The sequence below is a fragment of the Muntiacus reevesi genome, chromosome 2 (genome assembly GCF_963930625.1).
Source record: "Muntiacus reevesi chromosome 2, mMunRee1.1, whole genome shotgun sequence".
NCBI lineage: Eukaryota > Metazoa > Chordata > Mammalia > Artiodactyla > Cervidae > Muntiacus > Muntiacus reevesi.
The window spans coordinates 10,095,781-10,122,629 of NC_089250.1; the positions used below are offsets into that span (position 1 = coordinate 10,095,781).

The window sequence follows — 26,849 nt, forward strand, 5'->3', positions numbered from 1 at the left end:
TCCTTGTGCAGGGCAGTCTTTTCCCTTTCATTTGAATAAAAGCATGGCACCTAATAAAATAAAATATTTTTGTGTTGATGTAATGCCTTTACTTGTTTAGTAGATCCCCGTCACTTGAAGGAAGAAGATGACACTTGCTTCTTCCTCTGTGAACCTGGTGCTCCAGTTTTGTCTCTCGATACAGTTCCCAGTAACTGTGATCTGTTTTCCACATGACTTGTTGACGTTGGTGCACACCGCATCTGTGGGTTCGGGCCGCCCTTCCTAGAACCCCCCCCTCCCATCCCGGCTCCGCACGCTCTGTCTCTGAGACACAGCCCGTGTCCCAGCGTTCCGTGCGCTTCGCGGGTCCTCCCGCCTCCTCGCCCCTTGGAGCCCGTGCTGCACTCTCTGCCCCTCAGCTGCAGAGCTGCCGACGGATCCTCTTCTGCTCTTGTTTGGTTTCATGTGTCTCTGCCTCACCCAGACACAGAGCAGAGTCACTTTTCTTTACAGTTCTAACTCCTCCCGGGACATCCTAAAGGATGTCCTAGACACAGTGATTGCTTGTCGTCTTACTGATGGACTGAATGACCAAATGAATGAGTATGTTTTCTGAAGTTGGGTTTTGGTTTCATTTTGTCTTGTTTTTATAGGAAGGAGCCCCCAAACCAGAACTTGTTGAAAAACAAAGTGATACTTCTATTATTGAAAGGGCTCCCCAAGAACAAGCAAGTCATGACCATTTGACTTCTGTTGATAGAGCACACAAAAATAATAAACATGGTAAGTTAGTGAATGTCTGTGAATTTTTTCTATACTTAAAAGCAAATATAAAAACATGTAAAGGGTATGGATCCAAATACGATATCCATTTTGTTTTAAGTACATTTCTTTTGCTCTCTTTCTTCAGAAGTGTCCCACCTACTACCAACTTTATATTCCTGAAAATGCTTCAACCCTCTGAAATCTTTTCCGCTAGTTTATTTTATTGAAATATTTGTGGATAGAGATAGACTTACATATGTCTTTAAAATTCATAGTAGTGAATGTTCTCATTAATGTATCTGTGACTGCATTTTACAGACATGTCAGCTGTAGGACTGGGAGAAGAGGAAGATACAGAATCGCCTTGGGATTCTCAGGTACTGTCTTCTGTTACTATTTTGAAATGTAAGCCCTGAGTAATAAGAACATGAAAGCAGGAGATGCTGTGACTTTCTCACCTTTGCATTTCCCCATCAAAACTTTGTTGTTTCTTTTAACCTACACTCCCTGCTAAATATTACCACATAGTACACTTTTGTTCATTTGCAAGGTTCACCTAATGGAGTCAGTGTAGTACAGAAACCAAGGCTTAGAGATGGTAAGGAATCTGTTTGAGTTCTGAAGTTACATTTATCTGAATATTGAAAGATTGTTTCAGGTCAGTCCATGGCCACATGTTTCTTTGTTTGTGTGTGTGTGTGCGTGTGCGTGCGTGTGCATGGCCACATATTTCTTTGTTTTGTGTGTGTGTGTGTGTGTGTGTCAGGTCAGTGTTTCTTTGTTTTGTGTGTGTGTGTGTGTGTGTGTGTGTGTGTGTGTGAGGTCAGTCCATGGCCACATGTTTCTTTGTTGTGTGTGTGTGTGTGTGTGTGTGTGGTCAGTCCATGGCCACGTTTCTTTGTTTTGTGTGTGTGTGTGTGTGTGTGTTTATCACCTCTTTTTTAGATTCTTTTCCCATATGGGCCATTGCAGAATATTGAGTGGCATTCCCTGTGCTAGACAGCAGGTCCTCATCAGTTATCTGTTTAATACACAATAGTGTGTAGCGTGTATGTGTCAGTCCCAATCTCCCAGCCAAATGTATGTTTATTTGGTACATACGCATCTGTAAACCTGCTAGAGAGGGTCAGAGAGAAACAGGTTGAATTGTGGTTTTTTATCACTTGGACCTTGAAAGATAGTGCTTGAAACTTGAAAGTGTTACTGTGTTTGGATTGTCAGATTAATCTGAAAGAAACATTTCAACAGAAGCAAAAGCATGGGTAATAGTAATAAATATGTGGGATTGTAATAGCAGCAGTTTGCTTTAGCAGTGTTTTAATAAGTACAAACCATTTTGGATTGTTTAAGTAGCAGGGGGACTTCCCTGGTGGCTCAGACGGTAAAGCGTTTGCCTACAACGTATTAGAGCAAGGTTCGATCCCTGGGTCGGGAAGATCCCCTGGAGAAGGAAATGGCAATCCACTCCAGTACTCTTGCCAAGAAAATCCCATGGATGGAGAAGCTAGGCGGGCTACAGTCCATGGGGTCGCAAAGAGTCAGACATGACTGAGTGACTCAACTTAAGTAGCAGGGCAGAGCCCCTTTATGGCAGCCATACCTGAGGTAACATAAAGTAACGATGCCCTGTTTGAAGGTGGCAGCTATGGAAGGAGATAGGAAGGGCCTGATGTCTTCATTGCTGGCAGCCACTGCCTGGTGATCCAGCAGTGTATGAAGTCAGCATCCAGGTTCTGTCAGTTGGCAGCTGTGAGATCTTGGCAAAACCTGTCTTAACTGGGTTAAATGTAGGAAGTTTTTAAAAGTAGGGTATTTTCTTAAGAAGACATTAGGAAACCTTCATGGATCTCAATATTCATTTTAACAGAGTATCTCTGAGAGTGTTCCACAGAAGTTTCTGGATCATTTATCTGGAGATGAAAGAGGAAAAAATACATTAAATGGACAAGCAGAAGGTAAGAGCTCTATTTTATAGAAAGGTTATTTGACAGAACATTGATTTAAAATGGGAATATTCTAACAGGCAAAAAAAAAAAAAAACACCCCACCTGTCAGATGCATAGGGAGGAAAAAGATGAGAAGAGGAGGGAAATTGTGTATCTTATCAGGTGTCAGGCACAGTTGAAATTGAGAATCCAGTTTAAGGAGCTAAATTATTAGTTCCTGGACTTCTTGGAGGTCCAAATATTAAGACTGTCCAGGGCAGGGGTGGAGGCTCGATCCCTGGTGAGGGAACTAAGACTCCACATGGCACATGGAGAAAAGAAAAAATTATTGGTTCTGTTTCAAGATACTCAACAGCCAAAGGAAGGTTGAGAAATAAGAGGAAAGAGGGAATGGAGGATGACAGAGGCAGAGGGCACAGGGAGGAAATGAAGGAAAAGGAAGCAAGGGCCTATGGGGGAGGGGCCGTAAGTAAGATAGGTCTTCAGGAAAAGGGAGTATTTGACGTGGGCGGTGACTGTGAAGTGAGCTTCCAGCACCTAAACTTGTCAGAGAAGAGCAGCAAAGTTTCCCCCGCTTTCTGTTTTCCTCATTGTTACGAAGTCATTTGGGGCTGTGCGTTATCCTTTGTGGAGGAACATGGGCATAGGTGCTCAGCTGTAAATGTCTGGAAATTGACGTCATACAAAATGTCGCTGCTTTATAGGATGGTGTCACATAGGCCAAAATAAGAGAACTGGAAAGGAGAGAGCGGGGGACATGATAGAGAGATCAAGGAACCTACAGCCTGATAGAGAGTCCACTGTAAAGTTTCCAGCTTGTCATGCAGTTTCTGTTTGGGGGGAAGTGTTAGAGTGAGGAAGTTGAGGCTAAGATTTCAGGAGAATAGGTTAAGTTGAAGTCATGTAGAAGCAGACTGTGTAGACCAGTTTCTCAAATTTTAATTAGGCGCCTGGGGACCCTGTGTGAAGTGGCCATGCTGAGCGCGAGGTCTGAGATCCTGCATTTCTAACAAGCTCTCCGAGTAGCAAGGGTCTAGCCTTGCTTTTAGAGAAATCTGGAAGAAGAGCACTGGCTATTGCAGGACATAACAGGATCAGGGGAGAGCATTATTTTGTTTTTCTTTCTGAGCATGTCTATAGCCAGCGGAAAGTAAAGAGTTGAAGTAGCAATTATAGGTGTAAGATACCATTGCTAAGCAAAGAAGGCAAAAGAAGTGGTGGGATGATCCATAGAAAGAATGTAAAGGGGGAAAATTAAGGCCACGGATCCAGAGATTATCCTTCATAGAGGAAAGACTCTAGTGAAAGGACAAAGGGAGGAAAGGAAGGCCTTAGGGAGGTGAGTTTGGAGTTGATGGTGCACTTGAGAGAACACCTTCTAGATGACTTCAGTGTATTTACCCTGAAAAGAGATAAGATCATTATTGCTCCAGAGAATCCTGGAGGTGGGAGGGGGTGCTAGAAGTAGGGTCAACCCCAGCCACTCCAAGTAGCTATAGACATCAAAGATGTATGTTGTACTGGTATTTGTTATTCAAATTAGATTGATTTGAATATGGAGGGATTGACTTGTTTTTTAGAAGATAACTGATTTTTTGACAGTTTCATAGAAATCCTTTTAAGCATTAGCATGATGTACCCAACCAAACTAAGTTTTGAAACAAAACAGATTGATAGGGTTCATTCCCTAAATGCTAGAATTGGTATTTTCAAGAAATACTACACTGATTTTAAAACATGCAAGATTTTTAACATCTAATAATTGTGTGGCAATTAAATTTATTATTTCCTTTTTGATCATTGTATTTCAATGTTGAAAATCTTTGGGGCATTATTTCGTAGGTGTGTCTTACATGCCTTCTTGCGTGAGTGGATCGAGAAACTTTAAGATGGCTGAACTAGAGGAGCCCAGACATGCAGGCATAGCAGTAGCCCACGTGGGTGTGGAAAAAAATGAATACTTTTATGAAACGTTTTTCTACAAGTGTATATTCGAGCTAGTCAGGTCATTGCTTTCTCTGATGAGAAATGAATTACATTTTCGGCTGAACGGTCATCCCAACTGTGCACTTCTTACATGACTGGACAGATTGAAGAGCATGTTAAATACTTGTATAACGGTGTAACTGTTACTCTTGTCTTGGATTCAAGATATACTGTTGCATTTTACCATCAGCTTTCACATTTATCTTCTTGGGGTCATGGTTTGCTCCTCTGATTAAGATTAATTTTCTCCTCATCAGTCAGCATGTTCACGTTGGTCTGTGTGCTCTTTAATATTTTCTATAAAGTCATTGAAAACATGATGTTACTTTTGAAATCTTACTGCATGTTTTGGTAAACCTGTATTCCTGTTTTTCTTCACTGTCTGTAATGGATTCATAAGTCTGTCTTGCCAGTGTCCTAACATCTCCCTAAAAGCGAGACACTGAAACCGGATGTATTCAGTGTCAAGGCTGAGCACGAGGATTCTGCTCGGTACTAACTCTGCATGAATGTACGGCTGGCTTTCATATTTACATGTGATTAACTCTATGTCCCTTTTGCCTTTTAGAGTCTCCTGAGAAATATCCTAATGTGAAGGTAAAAATGTTTATGCTTTTATCTTGATTTATGAACTGTGGATTGTATCATATGCACATTATTTGTTAATCAACTTGTTTCCAAACCCATTCAGCCCACAGTCGGAGCGAAAGATTCTGTTCCTAATAAAACAGTAGGAACGAACGATCCACAAACATCTATTTCAGGTAAATTTTGCGGTACGCACTTAACTCTGGCTCCTGCATTGCAGGCAGATGCTTTACCATTGAGCCATCAGGGAAGTCCCTTCAGGAAAGACGGACACTGAAATATTTGAAATGCTAGCTCTTCGTACTCCTAACTTCTTTTTGCAAATTTAATTGAAGAATTGGACATACATAAGGAAAATGTTATTTTTGGTACCCATGTTTTAAAAGAAAAGATATTCACAAGCATATGAATAAGAAATGTTTAAAATGTAAGCTTGAACTCAAGATGTTTGTGTATATGTTTCGTTATCCATTAAATTCTCAGTTTGGAATCTCTATACTCTCAGGAATTCTCAGAGATTAATTATTATTAGACCCTAAGATTTTTCCAGTGTCCAAAAATGCTTATTTTTGAACTCTGACCTTTCCCTAGAGTAAAGCTTCGCTTGCTAATATGTCAGTTGTATTTCAGCTTATAATTATTTCATTTTAGTGTTCTTACACAGATGAATGTAGGCCAGTCAGATGTTTTGATTAGCAGACTGAGTGTGTGTGTGTGTTTGTGGTGTCTTTGATTATTAGGAGTAGGAGAAGTAATCATACCTTAGATGCGATAGACATAATCTTTCAAAACAGGGATTCTGAAAGTTTTTGGCTTTAGGATCCTTTTATACTTCTCAAAATTATTGAGAATTCCAAGGAACTTTGTTTATTGTTGTTCACTGTATTGGAAAATAAAACAGAAAAACTTAAAATACAAGCACACACCATCATAGTTGCTAATTCCATTAGTCCTTAGTGTTATGATATCACATATCGTGTCTCTGAAGAATGCCACTGCCCACAGAACAGCATGAGAATGGAGGTAACGTTTAGTGTTGTTGTGAAAAGAGTTCTGACCTCTTGTACCCCCTGACCCGATGGGTCTCTGGACTTCAGCGATTTTGAGGGGACACTTGAGAATCACTGTTTTAAACCATTGAAGTGGCTGTATATAAAATGATAAAGGGGCCCTTGTGTTGACACAGGGTTAAGTTTCACTTTTACATTTCTTGCTTGTTTCTTTGACTTCTGTTAAGAAATTCAGATCTAGCAGTTTTAGTTTTTTGTGGTGTATTCATTCCTGTCTCATGGCCCTCTGTGCTCTTTGGATCCAGTGTGGTCCTAGACTTACCTATTTTCACATGGAAACAATTAGTCACACACAAGGCTATCATTTCTTATATAAGTTTATGATGTTTTTGTTTAGTCGCTAAGTTGTGTTCAACCACTGCGACCTCATGGAGTGTAGCCCGCCAGGATCCTCTGTCCAAGAGATTTTCCAGGCAAGAGGCAAGCGTACTGGAGTGGGTTGCCATTTCCTTCTCCAGGGTATGATGTTTCTCCAAGGCTTTCAAAATGAGTTCTGAAGATATATGTACATCGAGGAAAGACCATCTCGTTGAAATTAAAGTACTTGTTGATGGTGGTGGTGTTCAGTCGCTAAGTCGTGCCTGATTCTTTGTGACCCCATGGACTGCAGCCAGGCCTCTCTCTTCCTCACCACCTCCCGGAGTTCGCCCAGGTTCATGTCCATGGAATCAGCGATGCTGTCCAAAACATCTCATCCTCTGCCGCCCCCTTCTCTGCTTGCCCTTCTCTTCTCATCCTGCCCTCAGTCTTTCCCAGCATCAGGTGCTTTTCCGGTGAGCCAGCTGTTCACCTCAGATGCGCAAAGTATTGAAGCTTCAGCTTCAGCATCAGTCCTTCCAGTGAATATTCAGGGTTGATCTCCCTTAGGATTGACTGGTTTGATCTCTTTGCTGTCCAGGGTTCTCTCAAGAGTCTCCCCAGCACCACAATTTGAAAGCATCAATTCTTCGGCACTCAATCTTCTTTATGGTCCAACTCTCACACGTGACTCCCGAAAAAACCAGACCTTTGACTCTACGGACCTTTGTCAGCAAAGTGATGTCTTTGCTTTATAATATGTTGTCTAGGCTTCTACCATTAATTAAAGTAGTACCATTCATTAAAAGTGTTTTTAAAACCATGGTCTCTAGAATACACAAAATCATCATGCAAAATTAAATGTAAAATAAATTAGAGATAAATTTTGTTAATAAAATATTTGTATGTTGAAGGAAAATAATAATAAAGTTCTTATGAAATAGAGAGTATGTAATAAAGATTGAGTGAGTCAAGGTAATCCTAGAAAATTGAAAAGTAGAAGAAATGAGACATCCTAGTTAACATCTCTTCATGATTGACAGTGGCATGAAAGATAGAGTCACCTCTGAAGGGTAGTGAATTTGAGGGGAAGAAGGATGTGGAACTGATTCTCTGAAGAAAGACTTTGTACGAGGTAGTCAGAGTTGTTTCTTCCTCAGATCTTGATAAATGGAGACTTTGTTTTCACATTTTTCAGACTGGGATTCGACTAGTTGGAGCCTCAGTAGTGAGACTTGTCAAAGAGCCGGGCATTTGAAAGTTGATGATCGGCGTCCGTTGGTGTCCCAACTGGTGACCAAAAATCAGTCAGCACCCACAGAACTCGGACAGAAGACCGCAACAGATAAAGAGAAGATGAAAAACGCAGCGATGTTTCTGGTAGGGAATTCCATGCCCCATCACCCGGGCCAGTCTCCGCTGCCAGAAAACAGAGAAAGCAAACAAGGTAATGCAGAAGCCCAGGGCACTCAGCCGTGCGCCACCTGGGCACGGCCTTACCATCATTCTGACGGATCTGGATTCGAGTTTGTGGCGAAACCTGCCTTGTGCTGACTCCTTTTATGCAAGCTACAGCCAAACACTCCCTCTTAGCAAGGTGTCTGCATTCTCCCTCTGACCATAGTAGTATAATAAATAACAAAGAGAGTTTGGAGGAAGCAAGTTTGTTTAGGCTAGTATTTAGCATACATCTGAGAGTGGATAGCAGGATTATATTTAGAACTCTGGGACTCTTTGTGAGATCTAGGTAGACAAGTAATTATTGAAAAAAAAAAATAAAGACTATTCATACTAAGGTGATTTTAAACAGCATGCCCTCTGCAGTCTAGAAGCCAAGAGGATAGAGATGTGAAGAAATAATTCACAATTTAGATGTATATCGATCGCTAGAGAAGTCTATAAAGATACACTAGAAAAATCTACAAAGTACTAAGGTAGCTACAAGGAAAGAGAGACCTATTTATCTGGGGAAAGATAGCTGTAATCAAGGGCAACTTCACAAAGCAGGTTGAGTCTTAAAAGATGAAAAGTAAATTGTCAGAAGAGCACAGGGAAGCGTTTCAGATGAAGGAATTGATAAAAGCATAAAAAGTAAGAGGAATTTGTAAACTAAGAATAATAATGTAGTTGAAGCTTGGCATGTTGTTAAAAAGATACTGTGATGAAGTAGAGAAGAGAATATACTGTGACTTTATATGTCTGCCCTGTATTTTGAAATTCTGTTTGGTTTCTGATTGTTTTTTTCACTGATGCTTGGATGAATTCATGAATGAATCTTTGAGGTGTTTGTGTGCCTGTATCCTGGTGACATCTGGTGTTTCCCAAATGGTTTGTTGAAGTTTTTGATCATTGGAAGTATTTCTTAAACAAGTAAATATTCATCTGAAGATAAATTTTCGACTTAAGCTGTCATTTGGTACAATGTTTTAAATCTGTGTTTTAAATAAAGATTATGTTTTTTGTCTAAATATTCTAAGTAATTTTAACTAAAGATGCAGATTTGTCAGGAGAACTAGACATGGAAGCGATATTGGAGGAAGAACAAGAAAAACTTGATGGAAATGAAAATAACCATTCACAGGTGAGGTAAACTAGAAATTTAAATTTCTGGTTTAATACCATTTTCTATGCTTTACCAACACAATACAGTGTGTAACAGAGTCCATAACAAAATCGGCTTTCAAAATTAGGCTTTTAGAATTGATAGATAATAATTTAATAATTTAATTTTTTTAATTTAGTAGTTTTTATATTATTTAATATAATAATTTAATTTAATAGCTTAATAATTTAATAGTTTTTATAGCACTTTTATTATACAACTTAAAATACTGTTCGAATCTATTATAATTTATAGCTCGTCTTTGGAATTGAGGGAAAAAAATTTCCTGACTTGTTTACTTTTGCCATTTTTATAACTTCATTACATGATTAAGAAGGTGATATCAAAGACTGAATCGTAAGATTAAGCAGTTGAAATTCTGAACAATATGACGGCCCCTGACCTAGATACATGTAAAGAGAAATCATTCCCAGTGGCTCAAGGTTTTCCATTGAAATCGCCAGTCACTGCCGTCAAGATGAACGATTCATTCTGCCTGTGATCTCGGCATAATCGACTTACGGATGAACATTCAGGGAGAGACTGGGGTCATAGAATCAACCCAGTTGCCTATTAAGAGAATCGAACCTTCTAGATTGGACCTTTGTTTTTAGGGTACAAATAATAACGTTCGAATTTATTTCTTTTCAGGGTGGGAAATCAGTAGATATTACTAAAAATGCTTTATCCACTTTCTTTGGTGGATATTAGAACATAATATAACTGAATGTTGGGGCTTCCTGGGTAGCTCATCTGGTAAAGAATCTGCCTGCAATGCAGGAGACCCCGTTTCAATTCCTGGGTCGAGAAATCTCCCTGGAGAAGGGATAGGGCACCCACTCCAGTGCTGTCGGGCTTCCCTGGCGGCTCAGACAGAAAGAATCCGCCTGCAATGTGGGAGACCTGGGTTCGATCCCTGGGTTGGGAAGGCATGGGTTGAGGAGGGTGTGGCAACCCACTGAAGTCTTCTTGCTTGGAGAATCCCCGTGGCCAGAGGAGCCTGGGGGACTACAGTCCTTGGGGTCGCAGAGAGTCAGACACGACCTAGCACACACAGAGCTGAATGTGAGCAGGCAATATGTACTGATGTATAGCACTATCATGATATATGATTTACATTAAAATTGAGGAATTGGTTCCTCTTTCTGATTAGTGTTAATTGATTTTGGCTCCTGGTCATATAAAGTTTGTCTGTTCTCCAGATATTAGTCCTTAAAAAAGAAAAGCAAAACTTTAACAGGCATGCTGTAGGGACTCCCCATATACGGTATTGTGAAGTGAACTATTTTTAAGGGAAGAAGCATTTGTAGCATTAAAAATCATCTAATTCATTTTTGGTAGATTTAACGTGTATGAATTGTTTAATTCAGTCAAGCAGTGACAAAATTGGGTTTGTGAGTTACTGTTTTTCTCCTATTTTCCGGTAAGGCAAGTTATTTTTCACTTCTTAGTTGTGATCTGGTGATTTGTGAGTGGTTACATATAAATGAAGAAGTTTAACAGTAAAATTGTAATGAGTTTCTGATTTTTATTTATCCATACTATTAGTTAAGGATTATATTATTTTGCACACATGTACCCTGACAGAAAAGACACCTGAAAATCAAATCAACCCAATTAATCTTCCACTTTTGCAGCTGCAAAAATTGCCTCAAGAACCAGAAATGAATAAGGAATGTGGTAGACAGGACAGATCTGTATGTTCAAGGCCTCCTTGTGTGGAGAAATATGAAAAAATGTGGATCAAACATGGCAAATTAGAATGGAAAGAGAAGTTAGAACCATCACAAATGACTTAAAGCAGAAGTTAGGTGAAATTTGTGAGAAATACAAAATTATCATCTGTCCTAAGGAGGAGCCACTATATGATCACCTTAAAGAAGGAGCAAAGAAAGGAAATACCTCCTAACATGACAAATAATATAGCTGATTGTGGGGAGAAAGATGCATTTGGAGTATCTGTCTCTAGAATTCCAAGTATGTCCTGAACAAAAAGAACCCAGTCTCGAAAATGGTTTTTCGTCGCATGAACTATGGGTCCCCAGGATACGCTTGTCAGTCATCTTCAAAGCTTTGTTTCAGGGAAAATAAAATAGACCTTGAAAGTGATAAACTAGATATTGAACATGTGTTTATCAAAAATGAGGAGAGTTTTTATAATGATGCAGAAAATAAAAAAGTAAGGGAGCAGGTAGTTACATTTGAAGTGAAAGAAGACCAAGAGTTTGATATGCAAATATCAGACAATATGAGGCAAAATCCCACGAATCGGAAATTAGACGTTGGATAGACACATCAGTCTAGTCTGTGGCTTGTCTGCTCCGGTAAGATGAAACACATAATTGAAATAAAAAGTCACGGTACTCCTGCTGTCATGAAAATTACTGAAAAGAAAAGCAAACCAATACAGGACTGGTTCCAGAAGCTCCTGCATGCAGGTAATTGCAGTGCTAGTGACGATGAAAGCGTGGAAGCCGAATTTGAAAATGGGAATTCTCCTCCACCAAATAGTCACAGAGCATCCAAAGTGTATCTAAGTGAAGAATGGACAGAAGGATATGCAGAGGTTCAAGAATGAAATAGACATGTTACAAGTAGTGTTGTTAGCTTTGGGAAAAAAGAAAATTCAACTTCCAAAAGAGGTAGAGTTTCATTTGCTCTTGCTTTGGTTTTGCCCTTTCTGGCTGATCTGGTCCATTTTGATTTTCTCCTTATGAATAAAGTGGGGTCATCTAAATAGGTATTTGTGTAGAAATAGATTATTTCTGCCTTCCACATAATAGGAATTCAGGAAACTGTTTTCATAGCTTTTGTCCTTCAATCAGTCTAATTCTGTCTCTGTCAGTCTTGCATATGGACTGGGAAACTCATTTAGCTCCTTCCCATGTGACCTTCTGAGCCAGAATAAGCACCAAGGAAAGTGTTGAAGGAGTATGATCAACGAGGGTTTTGCAGGTTTTTTTTTAACTCCGTTGGATTAAATATAAGTTGTATTTCCACAGAATGGGAAGAAAACAGAAACTGAGAGAAGGGACATGAACACGTGTTCCCTCTAATCTCTTCATTGTGGTGAATCTGTGTGATCTTCTCTGCTTTCCGCAGTGCCTGGGCACTTAGATTTCGAACATGGCCACTTCAGGATGTTTTTAATAACAAATACATGCGCTCCCACATATGCTTTAATCACCACTCGCAGATGTCTCTTTTGAGAGAGACCGCTTCACTATGTTGTTTACTAAGATGTAGTAAGTTTTGACATGTGTGATTTTGTCACATAGCTAGTATGTGTGTGTGTGCGAGAGTTGGTCAGTCGTGTCTGACTCTTTGTGACCCCATGGACTGTAGCTGGCCAGGCTGCCCTGTCCACGGATTTCTCCAGGCCAGAATATCATTGGAGTGGATAGCTGTTCCCTTCTCCACGGGATCTTCCCAACCCAGGGATCGAAGCCAGGTCTCCTGCATTGAAAACAGATTCTTTAACATCTGAACCACTAGGGAAGCCCATAGATAGTATAAACTCTCAGCACAAAAAAAGAGAAAAAAATCAAGTGTTTATCTCCAAAGGAAAAACTGAGGTTTGAGATTCTGTGAGATTTTTCTTTCTTCAGTAGTAGGTTTTTAAATGTGCTTGCTCTTCTGTGTAAGACAAATAAAGAGGAAAAAGTAGCTATTCTCCTTTAAAGAAAAAGGAGAATGAACCCTACCCCCAATTAACGAATTAAATTACTTTGCCAAAGTCACGCTTTTAACTTACCTGATTCATTTGAGGAATTCATTTGGTAATTTTATCAGATTCAAGATGACAGAATTGTATCATCTCTTTTGGTGCCATAAAATGTTAGGGAATGCCACTTTAGGGGCTTTGAACAACTCATTTAACCTTTTTTGATTTTAAAGCTGTTATTGGTAAATAGTGGGGCAAAGATAGATAGTTATTTGTATACCCTCTAGCTATAAAATTGGATGGTTATTGAATGTGGGATTGGGAAGCATTCCTTATATTCCAGAATTCCACACTAACACCTCCTCAGTTTCATTCTGCTCCTTGTGTTTTGGTAAACTTTGGTTCACATATTTCAGTGAACACCATCAGATATTTTGCTGTCTCCTGGATCCAAATGAAAAAAGAATTGGAAAAGGCAGTGGGGAAGGAATAGTTTTCGTGCAGAAAGAAGAAAGCTTCTTTTCTGTTTCTGAGGCACTAAGGTGTCACATCCTCTACATCTGACTGTTCAATGGAAAATCCAGGTGGTTAAAAACTGAAGAGGACATATGTGATGTGTTTTTATTTCTCTATCTCTGCCAGTCAGATGGGGAAGACTGATTGTGAATAATTGTATCTTATTAAGAAAGCCTTTCTTGAAATTTTGGGAATTTTGTTTCTTTCCCTCAAACAGAAAGAAGCACATTTTACAAAACTTTCAGTGACTTGTGATAAAATTAATGTAAGCACAAAAATATTTTTATCACTTAAAATCTGGGCAAATGCTCAGTCAAGTAATAAATTGAAAACACAGTCTTTAGAATTAGGTAATAGCAATTATTCTTAGTGTCAAACTTTCATTAAAGGTTGAAGACGAAAAGAAGCACAAAAGTAGTGAAGTGGAAGTATCAGCCAATATATGCGATGCTGCTGCTGAGAGTCGATTGATTCAGCAGAGAAAGAGTGGAGGAAATAACAAGCAGGAGTTTCCTGCTATGGAGAATAAAGGTCCTGATGGGTAAGCCTATATCAGTATTTAACAGTAGGTCATTTGTTATTTTCCGGTAAAATGATTTCTAACTTGAGCTAATGTTTGTGATTTATGAATTTTATCTTTTACTAGGGATATAGTTATTTTGAATGCTCTTATCCTTTAGCCCTAATACTAGTTACTTTGTTAACATACCACCATGTTACATATAAGAGTATTCTGGATTTGACTGCATACTTGCCTTAACCAGTGTGCTGTATATTTAAATTTATTTTATGTCACTAATGAACATCCTTTCATTTCAGTTTGAGGACTTCTTTCAGCATTTCTTATGAGGCGAGACTAGTGGTGATGAACTCCCTCAGGTTTGCTTTGTCTGGGAAAGTTTTTGTTTCTCCTTCATTTCTGAAAGACAACTTTTCTGGATCGAGTCCTCTCGGTTGACAGTTTTCTCCTAGCACTTTGAGCATGTCCATGGATGGAGGCCAGATTGCTGTTGGTGGCGGGAGAACTGACGAGGCGCCTGCCTTTCATCCATGATGCTGACGTCACCCCACCATGTGGGTGGTTTACAAGTACCCTGCCCCCCCACCGCCCGCCCCACTAAATTTGATTTCTTCTTTCACAGTGGATGTGCAGCATGTCATTTTAAAAACCATCTAAATTAAGTGTTACTTTTTCCTTTGAGGTTCTTTTGTGGGTTGTTTTTTTTTTGTCATTTATTTGGCTGCGCTGGTTCCTTGCAGCTGCACTGCTTGGGCTTCTCACTGTGGTGGCTTCTCTTGATGCCGAGCGTGGGCTCTAGGGCGCTGGCTTCAGTGGGTGTGGAGCACAGGACTCCTTGCTCTGCGTGAGGCTGTGCTGTCTTCCCTGACCAGGGATCGAACCTGTGCCCCCTGCATGAGCAGGTAGACTCCTAAGCACTGGAGTACCAGGGAAATTCCTAGGTTAAACATTACTGTTTTTAAAAGCAAAGAATTATATATTGTGTAAATCTAATCATGACTCCCATGTCTAAGAATCACTGTGCTTGGACTTGAGGTTTTCAGTGTAGCCCTTGAGGTTCTTCCCAGTGTCTTTCCAGATGCATCTCTCTAATTTCTTTCATGTGTTTTGTACTTTTCCTTCCAGGTTCCTAGGAAGCAACCCAGATGCCGTGTACCTGATCTGTGTACTGACATTCTAATCTCCCAGTAGAATGATTTCTCGCTTTTCTCTTCCTTTTGACCGCCTCTCTTCACTTCTTCCATAAAGCCTTCCTTATTTCACTTATCACTTTCATATGTCAGCTCTTCCATATCATATTGTATCATAATTGTGTATCTGTGTTTGAAGGAAGAATTTGTTTTCTTGCATATGGTTGGTACTTCATATCTGTTTTGTGAATTAATCAATGACTTAAGATGGGTAAGAGTTGGAATTTTACAAAAATTGTTTTTTTATTCTTTATTAATCGAATTATTTGAAAACATTGGCTTTTTTGTGGATTTTTTCAAGTGGTGAACCTGGCGTACCCAGGAAGGAAATAGAGAAAAAGAACAATGACAAGTGGACACCAGAAGAATGTGTGACTGCACCAGTATTTGAAAAGACCAATTCACTGACTGAAGGTCTGCTGCACGTGAACGATGACAGCATTTTAAGGAAGGTGGATCAAGATGACAGCAGGTAACATGGACAGATTCTTTATTTCTAGGGGAAGAAATATTAGCACTGAATACTTCTTCTGGAAATAGAGCAGCATAATATAGCATACGGGCCAAGAGAAGAGAATCCTCAACTCTACTGGATGAACATGGCAGAGAGGTTAAGGAGAGGACCCGTGCCTTTGGCTGGAAGTTGTTTCAGTAAAGAGTCCACTTGGAAGCTGGACTGCAGTGAACACGTGTAAACATCTCCGTAGGGAATGTTTCCTGGGCCAGAAATGGAGACCTGGATGGTAACTGAAGAGGAATGTGGAGTTGAAATGAGTTTTTTGTTTCGTGTTAAGAGGGGAGCTTGTAGAGTGTGTATGCTTTTGAAAATGAGCCAGCGGAGGAAGTGTCTGTTGAGTGTAATCTTATTTGCATTTCCAATATTAGAAAGCTTATTGATTGTATGACATTATCTTTAAACTATTACGATAAATTAATTGTACATTATTATTATTGTACATGATTATTATGTACAAATGTACTCCTGTTCATATGTAGTTTTTGGTAAGGGCTTGTTCATTGGCTCTGAAGTGTAATATTCTTACGTAAACAAATATGTAGATGATTACTTAATTCTATCATACATACATTTAAAAAATTATATAATCATGAATTTACAAATGCTTAGGTTATACTGAATAGGATTTAATCATTCCTTGTTGATTCTAATTGATAGTATCATCGTGGGTAGCTTTGATTTTGTAAGGTACTCTGAAACATCACATAATATTAACCTCATAGTTGTTTATAGCTTGCAGGAAGAAGGGGAGGATTTTGTTTATTTTCAATAGAAACAATTCACAATCTTTTACAGTTTATTACTTTGGATGATAAAGATCTAAATGACAAAAATCATGCTTCCTGTACTAAAAGTGTCGTTAACACATATTATGTGCTCAGCAAGTGTATGTCAGATGCATAAAGAAACAGCAGAATGGTTAAATGAATGTGTATTGGTGAAGTTCTTTACAAAAAACAAATCTTTATTGAAAATAGATTTCCAATATTGCCTACATCTAGTCTTTTTGTTTGTTAGAAATACGTTTTTAAGATTCAGAATTATCATTTGTAGTTGTAGCTAGACGTGAAATAATAATATAGGTTCATTTGGTATCATGTTACTTAAAAAGACTTTTCAATATCACGTTCTCAGCATATTTTGGAACAGCAGCGTTCAGGCCAGTTTCCGGGGTTTGAATCCTGGGCTGTTGGTGAACTGCTGTGTGGTCCTGGGCACGTTCCTCAGCCTTTCTTTGCTCCATCTCTTCCTATCTAAAGGGTCTAATATATTACCTCTCTCCCAGAATGATCGTGAGGATTAAAATGCATAATATGCATAGCCGTCGCATAATAAGCCCTCAAAAAGCTAATATCATGGTGATAAAAAATGGGTTTCTTTCTTATAAGGACTTAGGGAATACTTCCGAGATAGGTTTCATTGCCATAAAAGTTAGTTCTCATTAAAAATGACAACTGCAGGAAACCCTGGTAAACCGCTTCTGTCACATAACGCAAGTAATGTTAGGTTTTTCCTTTTCCTTTAATCTAAATTTAATGTTTTATTAATATTACAGATATATTTTCTTTGTCCTTTAGTGCTACTCTTTTTTATTGTTTCATCCTTTTATAGAAATTTCTTGTGAATGCAAAGATGTTATATAAAAAAACATTTAGGTATTGTTTATATTTTTGAGTTATTAAATTTAAGCCTGAAAAGAATCTTTTTTTTTTTTTAGGCCTGCAAGGAAAACAGCATATGAAAAGAAGAAGGTAAAGTAAAAAAAAAAAAAAAATTAACTTAAAAATATATTATCCTCTAAAAAATAGTTTGTAAAAGGAATAGTGGCAACATAGAAAATCTTCCTTTGTTGAAGGGACATTTACTTTGAAAACATAATTTAGAAACTCTGTTGATAAAGTTATCCTGTTGATAAAAACCTGTTCTTTTAGGAAGCCTCTGCTTTTGCTTTGATTAAGATATTTATCACCTTTGTACACTTGGTATATTTTATACATATTTTAAGGACATTGTGAAACAGTATTATTTATGTGTAGGTCAAAGACCAAATTGATTACGTGAATGACCTTGATGACTTAACTCAGTCATCTGAAACTGCTTCCGCGGGTGGCGACATGCTTTACTCTAAAAACTCCCCCTTGCCATCTGGCAGGTGGCTGAGGGTCATGGACCCCCTCCCTCCCTCTGTGCCCGTCAGCCCTCCAGTCCACCTGCCCCATGAACAGCTCAGAGCTGGCTCCAGCTTTCCCAGCTGGGTTCTCCCTCACAGTAGAGTCCTCAAGGATACGTGTGTTTAACTGGCATCCTCGAGAGGTGCAGGAATGCTCCCCGTGGACTTTTTCCAGCAGTTGGTAGAAACCAGACACTCTTGAAGTTGATTGTCCTTCTTTCTGCAGAGCTCTCGAGTGGCATCTCAGAGCAGAGGAACTCACTCCCCACCCAATGTCCCTCTCAGACACGGACCGGGTCCCATCCCCGAGGTCCTAGCAGCAGATCTCCCACAACGAAAAGCTCTCGGGAAGAGCTCGGGAAAGTGCTATTTGTAATTCAAATCCATTTGTCTACAGCAGTCAGGTCGGGACACACCATGGCCTCATCCAAGGAGAGGCCTTTAATATTTTCTATAGGAATTAATCTCAAAATTTCTGCGACTGTCTCGAAGGAGCAGGCACCCTGACTGCGGTTTAGGCCGGGCAGACCGCGTGTGCTCCCCGTCAACTGCGCTGCACACCATGTCCTCGTGCTCTGGGGGAGCGTGTGCGCCCCTCCTCGCCCGCATCACCTCCGGTGTCTCAGTCAGAGTCCGCCCCCGGCTCCACTCTCGTTTCTGCAACCAGTGCCCTGTCAACGGCTCTTCACATCGTTTACAGTTTCTCAGTTTGTAAAAACTGCGACATCAGTTGTAAAAATACTTTTGTACACTTAAAAAATTGTTTCTTTGGAATAAACTTATAAAAGTCCCCTCCCACCAAGGAAAAAAAAGTAAAAAAAAACTTGCTACTGACAGTAGCTGTTCTGGTATTTAGTAGTGATTTCCCTTCCTTGGTCATTAGGTTAATTTACCACTTCCACTGAAGGTAAGGAGGAAAAGTACAGGCTGTTCAGAGACCATACTTTGGAAGTCATTCTTGTATATCCGAGAAAACGAACCCTCTGCTCTGTGCAGTGTCCTCCTTCAGTACAAGGAACTTTTGAAAACAGTGATAGATATGCCATAGTATACATTTAGTGATAATTATGTTTCTCATTGTATTCCTCCATCTTACTATTTTAAACAGTATAAAGAGATAATGAAAGTTACTGCAGCAGAAAACAATCTCATGATTCTCTGAGAAGAGCTCTCTAAATTTTGCCTTATTTACCATTAGTGTATGTACCATGAATGAAATAGGAGGATTATTTTGTATTGATATGCTTGTACTAGGGAAGTGACTGTGGTTTGATATAAGAGTACTAGTAGAGTCAGAAGACCTGGTGAAAAGCCTGCAGCTTGCTTACATATTTTTAACTTCTTCCTTTCCAGAATCACTATCGCTAATGAGTTAATTGATGTTTGTAGAAGTGCTTAGTACAGTTGTCAATAGGTATAAGTCTTGCAATTGCCTATTAAAATGTTAGAGAGGTAGCGTATTCGCAAGAAAACAATTTTTGCATGAAATTTCATCTATTTAAATATGTACAGAGCTAAGGCTCTTACTTGAAGTAGCTGCGTAGGAGCTATCAGATGCAGTGTTTTAAAGGTGGCGAGTGGTATTGTTATGGAATTGTAGTTGATTTACAATTTTGCGTCAGTTTCAGGTACACAGCACAGTGATTCAGACATATATGTATATGTGTGTGTATATTATGTACATGGGGCTTCCCTGCTGGCTTAGACTGTAAAGAATCCACCTGCAATGCAGGAGACCTGGGTTCAGTCCTTGGGTCGGGAAGATCCCCTGGAGGAGGAAATGGCAACCCACTCCAGTATTCTTGCCTGGAGAATCCCATGGACAGGGGAGCCTGGCGGGCTACAGACTGTGGGGTCGTAAAGAGTTGGACAAGACTGACTAACACACACACACACACACACACACACACACACACTCACACACACACACACACTCCTTGTCAGATTCTTCTTATAGAATATTAAATGTAGCCTGGCGGGCTACAGACTGTGGGGTCGTAAAGAGTTGGACATGACTGACTGACACACACACACACACACACACACACACACACACACATTCCTTGTCAGATTCTTCTTGTAGAATATTAAATGTAGTTCCTTATGTTGTACATTTTTTATACACTTGTATATGTTATTTTATATACACTTGTCTATGTATAATGGTATATGTTAAACCCAACCTCCTAATTTATCCTTTCCCCTACCCCCTTTCCCGTATGGTGAGTAAGCTTGTTTCCTACGTCGGTGGGTCTCTCTCTGTTTTGTGAATAAGTTCATTTTAGATTCCACATATAAGCAGTATGACTTGTCTTTGTCTGACTTACGTCACTTAGTGTGATCATGCCTAGGTCCATCTTTGTTGCTGCAAATAGCATTATTTCATTCTTTTTTATGGCTTTGTAGTTTTCCATTATATAAATATACCACATCAGATGCAATTTTTAAGTGTAGTTAGATCTATAAATCTTTTATTTTAAGCTTTCTGGGTTTGTTGTAATTCAGAGAAACCCTTTCCAGTTCTGAGCTTCTTCAAAAGTTCCTTGGGGTTTCTTTTTCCTTTCATGGATTCATTGTCTTCAATTAAATTTTTGAACCTTTGGGAATTTCTGCTTGTATAAGGTCTGAGGTTTGTATCGAACCTTATTTTTTCCATTTGGAGATCCACTTGGTGCAGTCTTTTCACTGTCTAAACATACAGGTTAGTCTTTCATTTCAGAGGAAATGGTGAAATGTCATTTTATTGAGCACTAACTAAAAGTCTCTTTTGTCTCACTTAGGTTTCTGATAGTGGTAGAAAAGCAAAAGGTCTGTTGTGCAAAAGCCACATGCAGGATGAAATTGCCATGCCAAGGTTAGAAATAGACACAATAAAATTGAACAAGGAAACATTGTCCAAGACCATATTCCAGCATACTGGCCAGCTTAACGTTCCGGTAGCTGAAAATACAATGCTAAACCCTGAGCTGGAGAATGCAAAGCGAAGCAAAGAAAGACTAGAAACAGAAGTGGAATCCTACCACTCTAGACTGGCTGCTGCCATACACAATCATGATCAAGGTCAGATATCACAAAGAAACCTGTCACTTGCCTCCCAGAAAGCAAAAGACAAGAGGTTACGCTTGCAGGACCCAATGAAGTTCGATATGGCTAAGCTGAAAAGTGACAATGAGATGCTTTCCCAGCAACTTTCTAAAGTGGAAAATAAATTCAATAAGCTAAAAATCCAGCTGCATCAGACGAGATATGATCTCAGAGAAAAGACTTTGATGTTAGAACGTGTCCAGAGAGACTTACGCCAAGCGGAGTGTCAAAAGCAGGATATTGGACACATGTATCAGAACAAACAAGGCAAAGTGAAGGAATACCTTGGAAAGCAGGAATCCTTAGAGGAGAGGTTATCTCAACTCCAGAGTGAAAACATGTTGCTCCGACAGCAGCTGGATAATGCACAAAATAGAGCCGACAGTAAAGAGAAGACAGTCATTAGCATCCAAGACCAGTTTCAGCAGATCGTGAAAAATCTTCATGCTGAACATGAGAAACAAGGTCTGATGCTGGAGGAAAGAAACAAGGAGTTAATCAACAAATTGAATCATTTAGAAGAGAGACTGTGTCAGTATGAAAATGAGAAAGCAGAAAGAAAAGTAAGTATCCAGAAGGAGAAATAATTCTCAGACTTCCTGAAAGAAAATTCAAAGTGATTCTTAATTCTGCCTAAATGTTGAATCTAGCTGAATATAAAAAATACACAGGCTATGAATCTATGGTCTCTAAAACAGGCTAAAAAGCACACCTTGTATCCAGCAAATAAAAATTAGACCCGAGAGAGATGCTTCACTTTGAGTAGAGACATCGTGTCGCTTATGAAATGTTAAGAGATTAAATTCTACATTTTTAATATAGACAGGTATTAGTAATTTACTCTTTTACTATTCAGAAAATAATTTTAATCTCTATGTAACCACATGTCAGTATCATGATGAAGCAGATAAAAGAAACGTTCAAACCTAAACTGAATATTTTGAAATTAAGCTTCAGTTACGTGGATTACCTTGACAGTCAATTCCATGTTTCCTAGATGCTATCACTTATATATAGTACTTTGGCTTCAATAGCTTGTCATACCTTTCTGTCATATTTGTTGGTATAACTTTAGTTTTATTCATGTAAATTTGAATTAACTTGGAAAACATTTCAGAATTGAATCATTTATTCTTACGACCTCTCTACTCTTTAAAGAGTTGCCATTAAATTGAGAATTCATTGACAAGTCATTTAAATATACTTGTCACTAAATCATAATTTGGGACTCAAGTGGTGAGCTTTAACCAAGCTCTTCTTGTTTTAATCTTCCCACTGCTATTTATGCTATTTACTTAGAATATGTTTACAAACAATTTACTCATAGTTCTCATATTCAGTATCAGTTACTACCGTTTAGATACAAGCGTGTCCACTAAAAATGAAGGGTGGCAGGACTTGAGAGCAGCAGGAATGGAGGGAGTCAGGGAGCAGGCTGTAGGGGCTGCGGTCCAGAGGCAGGTGGAGGCCAGGCTATCGAGACTCCCTGAGGGCCATGGGAGCAACCTCATTTGTAAATTGTGTTTTTCTTCTGTGATGGAGTGTAGTTGGTTTACACTTCTGCGTCAGTTTCGGGTGCCCGGCCCGGTGGTGCAGGTACACACGTATCCGTTCTCTCCCAGGTCCTCTCCCAGGCGGTGACTGCAGAGCGCTGAGCAGAGCCCCTGTGCTCCGCAGGGGGGCCTGGTGGTCAGCCAAGGGCAGAGGCGGGGAGCAGGGGGAGATTAGGGGTCTGGGGTTAACACAGACACACCACCAGATATCAGACAGAGAAGCCCCAAGGGAATGGCCTCATTTTACTGCTGGGATAGGAATCTATTGGAAAGATCTGAGCACTGAATTGAATATGTGAAGATCTCTGATGTTAATCGAAGCCTCTAATAAAGAAAGAGGAGAAATGTTTCCACAGGGTGGAATTTTCCACTGCTTGTCCCACCTACACACCTGTTTCATTCTGGACGTGAGGTGGTGGAGCTCTGCAGATTTATCGGGAGGGGCAGGGCGTGGACAGTGGGGCTGCCTCCTTCGTCTGAGGAACTTAATATCAGGAAGGCCGGTGGGGGGCCCTTCTGGGTCTGCAACCACATTCAGGGAGGAGGGACAGAGGTGAGTTGCTGTGTGTGGTGATAGTTTTCAAAGTCCATATGTTGGTGTTATGTATTACTAACACAACGTCATAGTAAAGTGATTTGATAAACTCAGTGACAGAGCATCTTATTAGGCAGTTGTGAGACAACTTTGGCAAGAACTGGCTGATAGCCTCAAAAAGCAGTCTGCGTCGGAGCTGTCCCTGGAGGTCATGTCACGTTATCATGCCAAGTTAGAAGTTGAGGCACGGGATTTAAAGAACTTACATCAACTCACAAGTCAGGTATGTGTGAAATTCAATGTGTCGACAGTGAATACATAGGATAAAGTGTTTTAGGACTCTCTTTTTCATGGACAGCTTCCTTTTTTATATGCATTACTAGTAATTTACTATAATTTTTTTAATCTTTAAGTGCACTCATTTCTTAAACTCTGACTTTCATTCTGCCATTTGCATTATATATATTGTTTTTGTATATTATATACCTTTAGGAAAGTGGAGAATTGTGCATCATCACACAACTTGAGAGACTTATGTTTCTTTTTTTTTTTTTTTGGAGTTCTTTCTTTTTTTTTTAATTTTTATTAGTTGGAGGCTAATTACTTTACAATATTGTGGTGGTTTTTGCCATGCATTGACATGAATCAGCCATGGATTTACATGTGTTCCCCATCCTGAACCCCCCTCCCACCTCCCTCCCCATGCCATCCCTCTGGGTCATCCCAGTGCATCAGCCCCGAGCACTTGTCTCATGCATCCAACCTGTATTGGCGATCTGTTTCACACTTGATAATATACATGTTTCAATGCTATTCTCTCAGATCATCCCACCCTCGCCTTCGCCCATAGAGTCCAAAAGTCTGTTCTATACATCTGTGGAGAGACTTTTTTTTCGATTGAACAATATTTTATTTCGTGATCCCTGTATTACCATGATGAGGCAAGCCAGGTAAAATCAGAGGATAATGTTTAATGGAATGTTCCAGAAAATTATCATTTCTCATCTTCACTTTTCTGAATGGCTGTGCAGTTCTGTATATATTTATTTTGTGCATTTCAGAATAATGTGCAGACAGTGTATTATACAAACCAGTTGAAGTTAGGCACTGCCTTCTCTTCATTTTTGATACATTGTAAAAGCATGGGGTACTCAGATGGAGTATAATGCCTACATCAAAAATAGAGAATTAAGAAGATTATCTAGATGGTGCCTTTGGATTTTTAAAAAGCTATCGAGATATAATTCATGTATCATATAATTCACCCATTCCAAGTGTGTAGTTCAGTATCTCTTAGTCTAGATAGGTGTCACCTGTGACCACAGTCAATTTTAGAGCATTTATACAACCCCAAAAGAAACCCTGCATCTCTTAGCTACCTCCTATGACCCCGCCATCTCCCTCAGTCCCAGGCAACCCCCAGTCTAATATCTGTCTCTGTAGACATGCCTGTTTTGGGTATTTTATATAAATGGAATCATGCAGTATGCTCCTTTGGGATTAGCTTTTCTCATTTGAGGTCATTTTGTGGTTCATCCATGTTATAGCGCGTATCAGTTCTTCCATTTCTGTTGACTGTCAAACAATAAACAGTACGTGGCTATATGAATCCATTCATAAGTTGATGGAGATTTGAGTTGTTTCCACTTTGCGACTGTTAGTAATGCTGCTGTGAACATCGGTTTACGCATTTCTGGATGGACATGTTTTTATTTTCCTGTGGTTGGATTTTATCCTCAGAGTTCACTGGCTGATCTCACCTTTCCTTGACCTTTGCTCAGACTGTCCTTTCTGTCTTCACAGTTTCTTTTCCTCTGGGGTAGTCCTCCACTTATTCAGACCTGGCGCCCAGTCCCTCCTCCTCCATGGAGCTTTCCTACTGTCCAACTCTCATTGAGCCTTTTCTCTTCATCCCTGTCATGTAGTCTGTGAAGAACAATCTAGCCCTTAATTTTGCATTGTTGTAATTTTTTCATGAGGGAGAATCTTATCTGGGTATACCTTGGTCTAACAGGAAATACTTGTTGATATGCACAGCACTTGTCTTGCATAAATGGAAAACAGTTTAGCTTAACAATCGTTAGGACACAACTGAGTACTTCATCCCATGCCAGTTATTTCTTCTTGAATATGTTTGTATAATAAAACTTTTCTTAAAATGTACTTTAAGCAACTCAATGTAAAATTGAAAGCGCTTAGTCTAATAGAGGAGAATTGTTCAATTAAATGCTCATTTTTCTCCCTGACTCTGGGAGAAAAGTGTAAATCTGCCTTCCTTCATTATGTAGGCAGAGTGGGATTTACAGATTTCTAGCCTTTCGCCAACTGTAAAGCTCTGGGAATAGCCTCACTGATATCCGTACCTTGTAACCTGAATTGTCTCACCGGAGTGCTTGCTAGACATTAACAGTTGTGGGAATGAATTGACTCAGAACTTTGATTTAGCAGTAGGGTAATATTTCCATGGCGGTGACTTCACCCTTCTTCCTCTGACGGTCATGTAAGTTCTGCACCACTCTGTCCAGGAGGTGCTATGTGCATATTAACCTGTGGTCATTGTCCACTGAGTAGCACAGAGAGGAAGTAAGTTACACATTACTGTAAGTGGAGAAAAGTACTAGAGTACTAGCTGGTTAGTGGAGTCAGTGAACGGTTTTGAAGCACTGGACACGTGTTCTGGGCCTCGTGCTCCCCCTTCCTGCCCCTTGCAGCAGCATGGAGAGGGATTTCAGGGTGACTTGTGTAGGAGACCACTTCCGTTGGCATGCCACCTGCCTGAAGTATCAAATTGTTTGCAGGTAAGATACAGCGACCGTAATAACGCCGATTACAAACAGCTCTTAGTATCTGCCACGTCCTCTTCTAAATACATTATGTATAGTCCCCAATTTAATCTTCCCAGCATCCCACTGAGGTTGATGCTACCACTATCTCCATGTTATGGATGGAGAAACTGAGATACAGAAGGGTTAAGTAGTTCGCCCCAGGACTCACAGCTCAGAACTGATGCAGTTGGAACACAGCCCATGCATTCTGGCTCCCATGTAGTTCCTGCCTCTTACACTAGTCCCTGAAGCATCTGGTTGTCACCAACAGCAGTGCTAGCTTTTATAATCACTGGAAGAGCCGTGGTCATTCACCTATGTGGGTATTTAAAGTGATGGCTGATGTGGAGCTTGGAATAAAAATATATGTATATATGTTCATCGTCAGGTAATTTTCTGTCTTTCCCCATCTGGCCAGTTTATAAATTTGTGTATTTATTTGAGAAAATCTAATTTAGAGCATGAATGATTTTGTGTTTGAGTCCGAAAGGAGAGGGCAGTGACGAACAAAGGGCAGACAGTAAATATTTTCACTTTTTGGGCTGTAAGGTGTTTATTGTAACAACTCAACTCTGCTGTATGGCAGGAAAGCAGCCATAAGCAATATGCAGATGGAAGAGACCGAAACTGACATTGGCAGATTCACTAGGTTATTAGTAATTAAGCAGTTGTTTTTTTCCTTTTTCTCTTTTTAGTCTCAAGAAACACAGGATCAACATAGAGAGACCGTGAGATGTGCTGAAAAAACACAGGATCACATCCAAAAGTATGATTTAAAGCAGCACAGAAAACAACTTAAGTATAAAGCAGATAAACAGTATAATATGAGAATTAGATCAGTAATGACAATAAAAACGTCATTGTGAAGCTGAGTAACATTTCAGCTTTGAGCTGTTTTGAGATGCATATTTTCCCCCATTATTCCCATATTTTGCACATTATCCACAAGTGAAAAGTGAAGGTGTTAGTCACTGAGTCGTGTCCAACTCTTTATGACTCCATGGACCATAGCCCACCAGGCTCTTCTGTCCATGGAATT

The 26,849-nt window shown here is 39.6% G+C and overlaps 1 protein-coding gene across 3 annotated transcripts in view; it reads left to right on the forward strand.

The window, feature by feature from the left end:
- Positions 1 to 26,849, forward strand: part of LOC136159095 (ankyrin repeat domain-containing protein 7-like) — a 65,038-nt gene that overhangs the window by 28,933 nt on the left and 9,256 nt on the right. Inside the window, exons 1-7 of one of the 3 annotated variants that reach the window (XM_065920910.1) lie at positions 5,424 to 5,443; positions 7,833 to 9,215; positions 13,806 to 13,957; positions 15,428 to 15,598; positions 17,361 to 17,394; positions 20,594 to 21,460; positions 23,119 to 23,268. In XM_065920910.1, the coding sequence (XP_065776982.1) occupies positions 9,153 to 9,215; positions 13,806 to 13,957; positions 15,428 to 15,598; positions 17,361 to 17,394; positions 20,594 to 21,460; positions 23,119 to 23,268 (1,437 nt within the window). In that variant the 5' untranslated portion in view covers positions 5,424 to 5,443; positions 7,833 to 9,152. Of the gene's footprint in view, positions 1 to 5,423; positions 5,444 to 7,832; positions 9,216 to 13,805; positions 13,958 to 15,427; positions 15,599 to 17,360; positions 17,395 to 20,593; positions 21,461 to 23,118; positions 23,269 to 26,849 lie in introns of those variants that run through there. The other 2 variants (XR_010661394.1, XM_065920911.1) reach the window with 2 other exon arrangements.